This window comes from Uloborus diversus, unplaced genomic scaffold (genome assembly GCF_026930045.1).
Source record: "Uloborus diversus isolate 005 unplaced genomic scaffold, Udiv.v.3.1 scaffold_12, whole genome shotgun sequence".
NCBI lineage: Eukaryota > Metazoa > Arthropoda > Arachnida > Araneae > Uloboridae > Uloborus > Uloborus diversus.
In genome coordinates this window covers 5,703,575-5,716,788 of record NW_026557876.1, presented here as the reverse complement: position 1 = coordinate 5,716,788, position 13,214 = coordinate 5,703,575, and the positions used below count along the sequence as shown (strand labels likewise).

At 36.9% G+C, this 13,214-nt stretch overlaps 1 protein-coding gene across 1 annotated transcript; it reads left to right on the top strand.

Moving 5' to 3' along the window:
- The first annotated feature begins 540 nt into the window (after positions 1–540).
- LOC129232440 (ankyrin repeat domain-containing protein 65-like) lies at positions 541–13,012 on the top strand. The gene is made up of 2 exons (XM_054866586.1): positions 541–616; positions 12,190–13,012. Exon 2 carries the CDS (start codon positions 12,233–12,235, stop codon positions 13,010–13,012), a length of 780 nt encoding a protein of 259 aa, XP_054722561.1. The 5' UTR covers positions 541–616; positions 12,190–12,232.
- The last annotated feature ends 202 nt before the right edge of the window (positions 13,013–13,214 follow it).

The following is a 13,214-nucleotide window of genomic DNA, read 5'->3' as shown; positions in this document are numbered from 1 at the left end:
TTTTGTCAAGTAAAATGTATTTAACAGCCATAATTTCTTAGAAAACATTAAAAATAGTAAACGTTAGATTAATAGAATCAATGTTATTTATTTCTTTTTAACAGAAATACAATAACACCAGATTGAGTAATTCGTTTTGATGAAATTTTGTGTGTGACAAAGTTGATCTGATCATGGTTTAGTGCCGCATTCTAATGAATTAACTAGTTTAATCATTTGATATTTTGAAGACTTTCCTTAATCCACACACAAATTGTTATTTAGTGTTTCAACCCCACTCCCTGTCGAAAGCCAGTCTTGTGTAAATTTCGTTCATTTGAATACTTAAGGGTGTTCTTAAGTCAAATCACAAACTCAAGTTTTTTCCACCCCACGATTCTCTTTATGATGATCATAGGGTGGGGAGAAGAGAAAAATATTGAACATTGAACTTTTATTCATTGGTCGTCTTGATAAAGAGTGTTATTATCTTTTATTGAGGTCTAAGCCCAGGAGATATTATAAAAGATTGTAATTTATGAATGTCACTTATAGTGACCACAAGAAAAGTTGAAATCTTGCTGATCCCCTTGAAAATTCGCAGGTTGCGTCAAGTTTGGTGCACAGGAACTCAGAGGTAGTTTTTACATCAGTCTTCTGTAATAATAACTTTTGGGCGGTGATTAAGAACTGCTCGTATATTACGCTTTATCACCAGTGATGTTTTCCGATGGCGAGGGAGTCACAATCTTCCGAAAGTCCACCATGCTACATCAAAAAATGGGGAGATGGTATTGTTGGTCTACATTTAGTGTACCCATCTAACATGCAGCGGATGAGTCGTACAAACTGAGTCGTAGCACTCAGTTTGAGAATCTCTGAGTTAGGTAGTACTGCCATTATTTGAGGATGTTTCAAGATTTTTTGCTTGAAGTTGTCTTAGTAAAACATACCATGCTCATGTGCCCTTTCCCCTACAGTCTTAAAAGATGGAAATTAACATCTGAACTTCTAGAAGTAGAAATTGATGAAGAAAACATGAACTTCATCCAACATTTTTTTTGGCAATTTTCTGTTGAATCCCCACGTTATGCCGGATAATCTGACATGATCACACGATAACCCCCCAATCGATGCCGGATATCCTGCAAAAATCCGTTGGATATCCCACCCGATGTGGGCTGGCCGGGATACCCGATAGTAAAGGATCGACCGGATATCCGGTGCACTAACAATGGGTACGATGTGCTCTACATGTGGGGCGATAAAAGTACTTCCTGCGTTTTAGATTTTAATTCTTTTGCGTCTTTTAAGTACTTTGATGTTTTTGGATACCGGAAATTATTTTGACACATGCTACCTCTGATTAACCTATTTCAGGCTTTATCAGCAGGACCTGATTACCGCACAGGCCTACTGGGCCTGGCCCCAAATTACTCAAAGAATTATGCATAGCATTATAACTATACAAAAAATACACACATTTTTAAAATAATAGCCTTTAGGGGGCCTCTAAATTATTGTGGGCCTTGGGGCTCACTTTTAGTTAGTCGGGCCCTATTTATCAGCACTCATTTTGAAAATTTCATGCTTCCAGACAGTCCTAACTTTTCCTTTAAAACATTCAATTTATCCACGAATAGTTCGTGGGAAAAAAAAATTGTTAAGAGACCAATTGCTCTGTAATTTTTCCACATAAAAGGTATATTCCAACTGTCATTTTCCAATAAAAATTGAATGTACTATTCATTTAGGGGACCAGCAACAAATTGAAAAGACAAAAAAAGGTTTTTGACCATTCTTCATTGTAAATATCTGAGAATAAGCTATAATCTTCAGAAATATGTTAACGAACTATGTAGAATTTAATTTTAAACTTTCGTGATAGTATCTCTTATGCCCACGGAGATATAACCATTTCTTTCAAAAAAGCAAATTTTTTTTGAAAGATTTCTACTCATAACACGCAGAGTTTTACGCCAACCGTCACTAAACTTTCAGAGTATTTGACAGCATACAAAAGAAACATAATAACAAAATTTGAAATTAAAATATTGAAAATTGGTTGAAATATGAACGTTTAAAGCAGTTGAATTTTTACTGCGCATGCGCAAAAGATATCAATTTATAATCTTCATAATCCAAAGCCCAGATAGATCCTGCACCTCGTGATAAAATTCCATCTTTAAAATTTAAAAAGTTATCAGCGATCTAATGAGCCAAGTTTCAGTAATTCTTGGATGGGCGATGCATCGTATGGGATCGTTCGCAAATAATTCGTTTTTAACAAGAATCTCTCTGCACGATAACAGTAGGCTTGCCAGATTTCTGAAATGTTCAACCGGGACACCGGAATACCCCCCCCCCCCATCGCAAGTATTCAAAAAGGAATCACGGATGGTAGTGGACTCAAGTAAATTTTTTGATTACAGTGAAATTTTCAGAAACTATGAGAAACTCAACTCCCATCCCCTCGTAAAAAAAAATTAGACATATTCAAACAAAAGTTATTGAAAAAAATAATTTCTAAAGTTTTTTTTTTTCAAGACATTTTTTCAAAATTTCGTATTACAAACACCCCTGAAAGGAACACACCCCTGGCTGGTTTTTGAGGGTAGTTCATTCTTAATGCTACGAAGAAAAAGAAATTATGTGCCTAAACCTGGGGTAATAATAAATGACACAAGCAGATGAATTTAACCTTTCTTTCATGTTAATATTTATTAGTTACTCCAGTTTAAAGAAATACTTTGAATGAGGAATAAAAACTTAAATGATATTTACATATATTTTTCACTCGCTAGGACTTTTTTTAGAAAGTATATTTTGGTTTTAATGTTGTTGTAAAAATCTTCACAAGCAGATTCGATATTGATTTTACAAGTCTATGTTTCAAATGACAAAGTAATTATCCAAAATAATCCTTTACAGTTAATTATTTTTAGACTTTTTGGGTGATCTAACCAAATTTGTCTTTCTCGGGACCTGATGTAAACCTGCTGGGACACCAGGATTTTGCCTGAAAACCGGGACTGTCCCGGTTGTAAAACCGGGACGTCTGGCAAGTCTGGATAACAGGAAAGTGTTGCCGTTTTCAGAAAGACTCCCCCCCCCCCCATCATTTGTCCGCGTCCAAGAATTATTGAAATTCGACTCAATCTTTGCTAATAATAAAGCTGAATGTCCCTCTGTCTGTCAGGATCTCTGGGACGCGCATAGCGCATAGACCGTTCGGCCGATTTTCATGAAATTTTTCACAAAGTTAGTTTGTACCATGGAAGTGTGCACCTCGAAGCGATTTTTCGAAAATTCGATGTGGTTCTTGTTCCAATCCAATTTTAAGAACAAAAATATCATAAGATGGACGAGTAAATTACGGAGTTATCATAACGTGGAGCCGTAACATGGGTACAAGCCAATTGGCGAGAAAATTCACCATACATTATTTGTAAATAAACAGGCGAACCAAAAGACCTTTTACTTTTCTGTTACGGGCAAAGCCGTGCGAGTACCACTAGTAACTTTATAAATTTGAAAGATATTTAGCTGTAAATGTATCATGAGTTGAAGGATCCACTTGCGCTTTGGATTATGAAATGCCTTTATTTTAGTTCATGGAGAATTTCCTAAAAAGCTAAAAAGTGTTTAAAGTGTTTTTAAATGATAGAACTTGTATTTGTACTTAACTTGGTAAATGATTCCACTCTCCTGAACAGGCTACTTGAATGTTTACCCCTCTGTGTCTAAAGAACCAACTGTGACTCACGTGTTTACCTTTGGAAGCCATATGAAGTCACAGTGTGAGTGTTGAGTAACAGGTTGCTTATATGCTGGTGGGAAAAATAGTTTCAAAAGTTTTCATGGTTGAAAATCTGTGAGAGTCAAGGCGAAAATTTTCGTAAAAAATAATTAATCTGAAGCAAAATTTCTTAAATTTTCATCCAGTTGTTGTAAAATACATATATGGGTCAGTCTTCAAAAAGTGTAACTTTTCTGTCACACGCCTTTTACAGTAAAAACTTTTAAGGAACAATTTGTTTGAAAATGATTTTTAATTTGATCAAAAATATATCTATGTAAACCTGCCAATAATTTTTTAATAATACTTTTTAATATATTTTTGGTTCACAACATGTGAATTCTCACCTCCGTGGCATGTCACACACCTTGTGTGACTATTTTTTGCTTACTAACGTGTTTAATTAAAAGTATATGTTTATTTATTTATTTTTTTTCCCTTTCACAAGTGTCTCAAATGCTAATTAATTAAGTACAATTATTTTTTAATATTGTGTTTTAGTCCATTTTTAAGGATAAGTAGTCATGTCACAGGAAAAACTCACCTCCGTTACCTAAACACAAAATGCCATTCCTCATTGACACGTGGCACAGTGGGGCAAAAACGCCAAAAAGCGCTAATAAATGGGTTTTGAACCTCTCTCGCTTATTTGCTTACACAGGCATGTTATAATGGATTTTTCTCGATTTGTTTGAGCTCAGAGGGTCCAAAGATCGCAGGTTTACGCAGCTAATTCCTTTTCAGGGTCTTCCTACAGGCCATTAATGACTAATTAATATTAATTTCTAAGAGGACATAAGAGGACATTTTTTGTAGAGTGTTTTGAAAAAAATAACTTTGAATTCCCAAGTTTTCGGTGCTGATCAAAATCGATTTTCGGTTTGAGAATGTGATTACTCATTTTTTTTTCGTTGTATTACTATCGTTGAACACGAGAGAAATTTAATATACACGCCTTTAATAAGAAAAAAAATTATACACTGCTCAAAAGCAATTTTTGTAAATGCCCGCACTCATGGTTCTTCAACTTTCTAAAGGTTCCCTTAAGCTTTGTAGTGGACGAAGGGCTCTAAAATTCTAGTTCTGATTGCCTAAGAGGTAGGTCTGTGCAAATTTATTAACCCTCAATCGGCTGGTTATAGGAAAAAAATGACACTTATAAGCACTTTTTGGCGTTTTCGCCCCACTGTGCGTGGCACAGTAGGGCAAAAACGCCAAAAAGCGCTAATAAATGGGTTTTTTTCCCTATACTAAACCCCAATTGAGGATTAATAAATTTGCACAGGCCTACCTCATAGGCAATCAGAACTGGAATTTTAGAGCCCTTCGTCCACTATAAAGCTGAAGGAAGCCTTTAGAAAGTTTACGAATCATGAGTGCGGGCATTTACAAAAATTTCTTTTAAGCACACACAGTCTATATATATATATATATATTTTTTTTTTCCTATTAAAGGCGGGTATATTTAATTTATCTCATGTCCAACGATAGTAATAGGATGAAAAAAATGAGTAATCAAATTCTCAAACCAAAAATCGGTTTTGATTAGCACCAAAAACTTCGGAATTCAATTTTATTTTTTACTTCCTTTTACAAAAAAGGAAGTATTGTATTCGCGAAAAAATTTTCACTCAAAAATCGCCCTTAATTTCCATTTTGCTCACCCCCAAATGAATGTTGAGTTTTTTTTTCGATTCGACCACATGCGGAAAAGTGCCTAAGAATGTATAGACACGCGAAATATCCATTTTGACCATCACCGAGGTAATTACAACGACTTTTCTCGTGACGTCTGTATGTATGTGCGTATGTGCGTATGTATCTCGCATAACTCAAAAATGGTATGTCCTAGAAAGTTGAAATTTGGTACATAGACTCGTAGTGGGGTCTAGTTGTGCACCTCCCCTTTTGGTTGCTTTCGGATGTTCCTAAGGGGGTCTTTTGCACCTTTTGGGGGGGAAATCATTGTTAATATCAATGCAAACTTAAGTGGTGTTACAATTTGGCGGACACTTGGCGATATATCGCCAGTCTTTTGGTCGCCAAGTTTTGTCGCCAACTTGGCGACAAATTTGGCGGAGGTTTTTTTTTTTTTTTTTTTGGTTTCAATTTGGCCATTGTTGGTGATATTTAGAGAATAAATATTGAATCACATTAAAATAGCGAATAATGGGGAAATGACATTAAATTGGAGTAAAAGGAAGTCATGTGATGCACACATCAGCTCGTTTCAAAACACTCTACAAAAAAAAAAAAAAAAATTTCCTCTTATGTCCTCTTAGAAATTAATATTGATTAGTCATAAATGGTCTGTAGAAAGACCCTGAAAAAGAATTGGCTGCGTAACCCTGCAAACTTTAGACCCTGAGCCTAAGCAAATCGAGAAAAATCCATTATAACATGCCTGTGTAAACAAACAAGCGAGAGAGGTTTAAAAACACTGATAAGCGCTTTTTGACGTTTTCACCCCACTGTGCGTGGCAGTAGTAACATCACATTTTATTTTCCATGATATGAGCGATCCCCCTTGTTTATTTTGAGCTATATAGTTGAAGTTGCGAGATTTTTGTCGAAAAACAAAAAGATAGATTTTGCTTCAAAAACTTAGTGTGGTTATCCTGACTTCTCACCTCCGTGAACTTGAATTTCAGGGATGCAAGGACGGATACAAGGGAGGGGCGATGGGGGCGATCGCCCCCTCCTTGAGCCGAGAGACAGGAAATTTCTTCATGTATATTTTCAATACTGAAGTTTCAAAACCGTACTTTTACATAATATTCGATGGTGTTAGAAGAAAGGGAGCTTTTTCCAGGAATTCTTCCGGAATTGAAGTCTTTAAAACGCAATCGTAGCACATCTCTTATTACTCTGGGGATAGGGGCACGAACTTTCTACAGAAATATTTTGGAAATTGAAGTTCCGAAATCTCAATTTTAGACGATAGATGATATTAGGGATAGGTAAACGAGGGGTTCAATGCACTCCTTCGAAAATTTTTAGAAATTGAAGTTCTAAAGAGTAAAGAGCGAAAACAATCGCCCCCTCCTTGAACATTTTCTGGATCCGCCCTTGCAGGGATGTAAAAGTCAAAAGTGTCCCCCCCTCATAATGTTTGTTAAGCAGTTTTTGTGAGGATCCTTTAAAATGTTTGAAAGAAGCTAAAGTTGATTAATCTTCTTTAAAGTAACTAAACCTTATGTTCTATTTTACTCCAAATGTGATGGTAAAATCATTGAGAAGGAATAGATGGAGAGAGTGCAACCCTACTATCCCGATACGGCAGCAGTACCATGTGACCTGGGGAGCAATTTCGAGTTGACCGTAACCGCTGAAGAAGTTTCCATTAGCTGAAGCCATGCATGATAACAACCTTTAACTGTAGAAGGGAAAAATTAGATTTATAGTAATAGTTCAGTATTCTAGCATTGTAAACTGTGAGGAAAAAGCCACCCCAGAAGGTCCAGTAACTTTTCCCTAGCATGTACGAATGTTTTTCACTTCTAAATAAAGAAAAAATGACATTTATATGCATTCAACGAGTACATATTCCACAGTTGCCTATAATTTTTAAATTTTTGCACTTATTTTACCTATAAAAGTTATGAAACATTGTATATCTTGCTTTCAAATAACATTTTAGTTCCATAAAAACACTTTATACTTAACTAGTAATTATTTTAACGCCTCTTAAGCATTTTGTGTACATTTGCTTTCTTGGCGAGTATCTTCTCGCCAAGCTCCCGTGAACAGCAGATGCGCAAGAATAAAGATTTGCTATTTTTATGTTTCAATTTAAATACTAGTATGCCTGCGTATGAAATCATTTCAAAACATTGATTACAATACATATGAATCCATAAATTTTCAGTCAATAACAGAACACTTTAAACTATTTGTACATGCCCGTCATTTCAGGGAATAAACATCAAAATACCTGAAAAATGCAATTGCATTTTTCAATTTACTTTAAAACTCGGAAAGAAGTGTGGAGAGGGAGTTCGAATGATAGGCCTGTATTTGTATCCGTTATTTATTTATTATTATGCGGTAAAGGAGTTGGAGCCAGAGTTGCTCTGATTTGTAGCCCCCACTTCATAATAAGCGCCGTCTGAAAAATATTTAATGCCAAAAGAGCGATTGTGTGCCAAAACGCGACTACTTCCCAGCCAAACATTGGGTCCCAAGCTTTTTTCACTGAGACATTTGCTATGGCTCCCTCCATTAGTATTCCTTCTCAATGAGTAAAATATATTTTAAGCTCCTTAACTACTAAATCTTATGTAATATCACCAAAATGGTATAATAATGCTCTGTATTACTTTGAAAGATTATTATAATGATTTAACAAGAGCGTATCAAAATAGAGAAATCACTTTTTCTATCAAAGGAGTGCTAATGAAGGAATCGTGACATTTTGTACCCTTGAATTCGAAATTTGTGAGCTTTATGTATTTTTCTGCACCGACCTCTGACTGCAATATTGCCCTCCTAACAAAATCAAAGGGATTTTATTGAAATATATGTTTTATGTGTGTGTGCTTTTCGTTTTTTAGTTTTTGCTTATGTTCTAAAGAAGTAACATAAAATGTTTTATTGATGTAGTTCAGTTATTTTCATCTCTTCGGGAGGGAAACAGTCCCCCCCCCCCTCAAAACCGCAACTGTTAACAACTATGATATAAATGCTTCAGCAATATTTTACTGAGTAATGATCTTTTAAACGTTTTTTCTAGCTCTAAAATGAAAAGTAAACATAAACACTTTTTAGTTACTGTATCAATCCGCATGACAAACAATGATCGAGTAACCCGCGTGTTTCAACGATGAAACTCGCGCCACGGCATGATCATTTGATAATATGTTTCGGTAGTGTTTAACACATGCAGGGAAAGCTTTATTGTGACAAGGCAGAACTCGATCCGGTGACTAAGGGGTCTAAGGACCTTTAAACTTCAAAATTTTCGATTTTCTGGAAAAAATATATGTTATGCACAGTTTAATTCTGAACAATTTGATACCTTATTTATTACTATACGCCAAAAACTTTTCGAGTTATTGTAAAAATGCCTAAACTTTCCCCATAGAGATTTATGTTAACAGTAGCTGTTTAAGCCTCTTTTTCTCAGGTGCCGGTTTCTTCGGTTTTCTCGTTTTGCGCGCATGATATCTCAGAAAGTTTCTTATATATATATCCGTAAAACTTTTAATGTATGTTTATCTGGTTTATATTTATGACCTGAACCTAAATTTATTTATTTTTTTTTAAATTATTTATTTATTTTTTTGAAATTTGGTAAGTGAATATCGAAAATTTCCAAAATTTTGGGTAAAAAAATATTTATTTTTAAATATTAACTTTAACTTTTTAGTTGAAATTTAGGTTCACATCGTTAAGATGTATCAGACAAACAAGCATGAAAAGTTTTACGGAAATATATAAGAAACTTTCTGAAATATCATGCGCGCAAAACGAGAAAACCGAAGAAATCGACACCCGAGAAAAAGAAGCTTAAACAGCTGCTGTTAACATAAATCTCTGCGGGGAAAGTTTACGCCAGACTTGGATAAAATGAAAAGCTTTCTGCGAACACAAATCCTAACAGGAAAATTTTTCTGCAAATAATTATTTTGCCTAACTCACCCGTGAATGAAGAAATAAATTTATATTCAAATATGAAAGCAACAAAAAAAAAGTGCTTTCAATTATTTAATATTATTTTTTGCAATAACATACAGTTTGTGCTTATTTTTCACCAACTGGAGAAAACTTCCAAAACCATTATTTTTTTCACACATGGGCTTTAACAGGCTTTTGGAGAAAGGCTTTAGCAGAAATAAACTGGGATTAAAAAAATAATTTTTCTTTTTTTTTTTAAATTAACGTTAGCAGTTTGAAAAAACATTTCTGCAGAGCCAAAAATTTTCTGCGAACACCGATCGCGCGTTCGTCTATATTATGCAAGACTGGTTTACGCATTTTTACAATAACTCGAAAAGTTTTTGGCGTATGGTAATAAATAAGGTATCAAATTGTTCAGAATAAAATTATGCATAACATATATTTTTTCCAGAAAATCGAAAATTCTGAAGATTAAAGGTCCTTAATCTTAAAGGTCCTTAGATTTAAGGTCCTTTAAGGTCCCTAGAAGATTAAAGGTCCTTAACTGTTTTACTGGTACCGTAAAACGGGATGAAGCGGATCTTTTTTTCAGGTCTTTTTTAAATTTACTCGCAAACAAAAGTATGAAAAAATCTGGAAAAAAAATACATAAATTCTTACATTCCTCCTAAATAGTACTATCCAACGGAAATTATTCTACATTAATAATAACAATTTTTATTTAATGTTAAAGAGTGATCACCATATGATTTCTATAATACAATAACTTCTTCTTTATACAGGGGTTAATGAATTCCGTTTTTAAAAAACATACTGTATTTTTGTAGTTATATTTGCATGGGTGGGTGTTCAGTAATATACAAAAACGAAAGATAAAATGAACACAACGAAAACGAAAGCATATGGCATGGCATATATCACCGACGATCTTTTTAGGTTTGACTGCAAAAACAGCATTTTCTAGATGTTGAAGATTGTAGTTACGTTTTGTCGCTGATCCGAGCATTTTTGACATACTTGCGCGGCATGATCCATTCCACCCCACTGGTGTGCCTGTTGTCACAAATTAGCCTACAACAAAATATTTCGATTTAAAAGTCAGATTTAAAAAAACACTAGTTAATAAGGATGGCTTTTCAGATATCACAATAACTCTTTCATGTATATAAGTCACTTACCTTTTTGTTGACAATAATTCGATTCAGATGTAGTTGAAATCTTTGTTCACTGCTGTCACAAATCTTGTAATACAACGAATTTTGGGGTTATAACACAACAATACAATTATCGGAACCTGTAACGCCATTTTGAATTCTTCAACTACTCCCGCATAGACGCGAGCACGTGTTACCTTGAAAATAAAACCTGTGATCCTTTTCATCCCACCCGATTCACTTCACCCCGTTTTACGGTAAGACTTTCATTTTTATAAAACGAAGAAACCAAAACAATGAACGCTACCTACTGGAGTTTAGGATTCATTCACTGGTGTTAAGGCTTAACATTTCATCAAACAAAATATCACCAAACAGGCAATGGCTTCGTTCAAATTTAGAAACATCTTTCACTCGTCACACCTTGATGGGCGACTTTCTAGTTGTTAGTAAACATTATTTGAAAAAATTTTAAATTGTAGTCAGAACATAAAATTATAAGCTTTAAAATGAGAGGTAAATAATGGAATTTGATAATAAGGAAGATTTTGCTTGGTGACTGAAATACAGGCTGGAGAAATAACGTATGAGATGTTGTATAAAATACATGTGTGAGGGGGTCCATCACTTGTAATGCCTCTGGGCCCCGAAATCCTCGATCCGGCCCTGGTCATAACGTGGACGAGCAAATGGGCGAGAAATTCATCATCCATTATTTGTAAATATACTGGCGTACCAAATGACCTTTTCATTTTCTTCTACGGGCAAAGCCGTGCGAGTGCCGCTAGTGTTGAATAAAAAGGTTTTTACCATAAGCTAATAATAAGAATAGACCGAGCTATAGCAACCCTTTTGCTGCTCATAAACCAAACCATGTGACTAGTGGATATCCTAGCAACAGCGGGCGTTGATCGTCTGCTACGATCAACGCCCGCGAGAAATAAAATAAATAGAATTGATGGAACACGGAAGAATGACCTTTTATGGAGTCCGATTTGTAAATTTGTTATTTTAAGTTGTAATTATTTTATTAATATAGTGAGTTTTTCGTTTAGATAGTATTGTGCATTTTCTTTAGTCAATTTCAATAACTCTCCAAGCAATTACAGATGCAAGCGCCCAATAAGAATCGGCAAACGGTAAGATTTTTATCTACAATTTCAATTTAAGATACCGATTAGCACATTTTTGCGTAAACGCAAAACGTTTACGCCATTACGTTCACGCCAACGCTGACGTAGCAGTTCCGAATGAAATAAAAGTTACTGAAAACTGTGATCAAAAACTAATTAATAATGTCAAAATAATGCATAACTAAAAGAAAAACAGTTCAATCTCTGCACCTGGAAAAAAAATTATAATAAAAACACATTACGTCTTAAAATACATGTCGTGTGCCAAACTATAGATAATGTTGCCATCTAGCAACCATGCTGCCAAAGTTTTCGCCAAGCCTCCCACCAGTCACATGATGTATCCATGAACCAATTTTTTCATCAGCAAATCTGGGAAAGCTCGGTCTACTCTTATTATTAGTCTATGGTTTTTACTGAAAGTTCTTCCGTTTGCTGCTCATAGATAAGTCACTTTCATTTTTATAACAACCGAATGTGTGTTCACTCTCTCTCTCTCTTCCAGGAGACGCCGGCCGCGACGTGCGTTGAAGACGGAAGGGGACGGAATGACAGCGTTGCATCATGCGGCAAGGATCGGAGACGCGGAGAAGATTAGGACACTGCTGGAGGCTGGATGGGACGCGAGAGCGAGGGATCGATCGGGACGGACGCCCCTCCATCACGCCGTGGGCTCGGGGAGGAAGGCCGCGGCAGAAGTGCTGCTGGGGGCCGACCCCGAATGCGACGGGCCTGACTTTCATGGCCGCCGCCCCCTGCATCTGGCCGCGAGAGCAGGCCTCGTGCCGACAGCCAGGGCGTTGGTGTCGAGGGGTGCGCGTCTGCATGCCAAAGATGTACTTGGATTCTGTCCCCTGCACTACGCCCTGGCGAATGGACACAGCGGTGTAGCCAGAGTGCTGCTGGCGACGTACGCCTGGAGGGGCATCGCGATAGATTGGGAGGAGATGGAGCTCTCGCAGGAGGAAGAGGAGCGCGGCGTCCGGCTGCTCTCCGAGTGCGAGGCCGAGATGCGGGAGGCCCGGGCGGAGAAATCGAGGTTCTCCCTCCTCGCCCGCCGACCCCACTGCCACCTGGCCCGGCGCCTCTCCGACGAGGCGATCCGGCGGCTCTCGGACAGGGATCTTCTGATGCAGGACTTCCCGCTTTTCGGCGACCTCCTCCTCGTCCGGCTGGGGGAGGTCCGGGAGAGGAGGGCCCTGGAAGATCGCTTCCTGCGCTGCTTCCCCCTCCTCTGCCCGCCCCTGCCCCCCACCTGCACCGACGTCCTCCTCGCGTGCCTGGCGGACGACGACCTGAGGCACTTCGCCCGAGCCGTGGAGCTCTAGTCCCGAAGATATTCCGTTCGAGTGCCTCACGATGAGGGAAAAATAAAGATCACAGGACTTGAACTTTGCTTGAAATGTATGAATATCTTCTGTTAGAATACAGAAAGTGGCCGAGGTAGTTTACCGAACCTTGTTTGCTGGATATGTAACTCAGGAAGATTTGTTTTCCTAAAGAAAACCGTTTAATAGCTTTGTACATCAT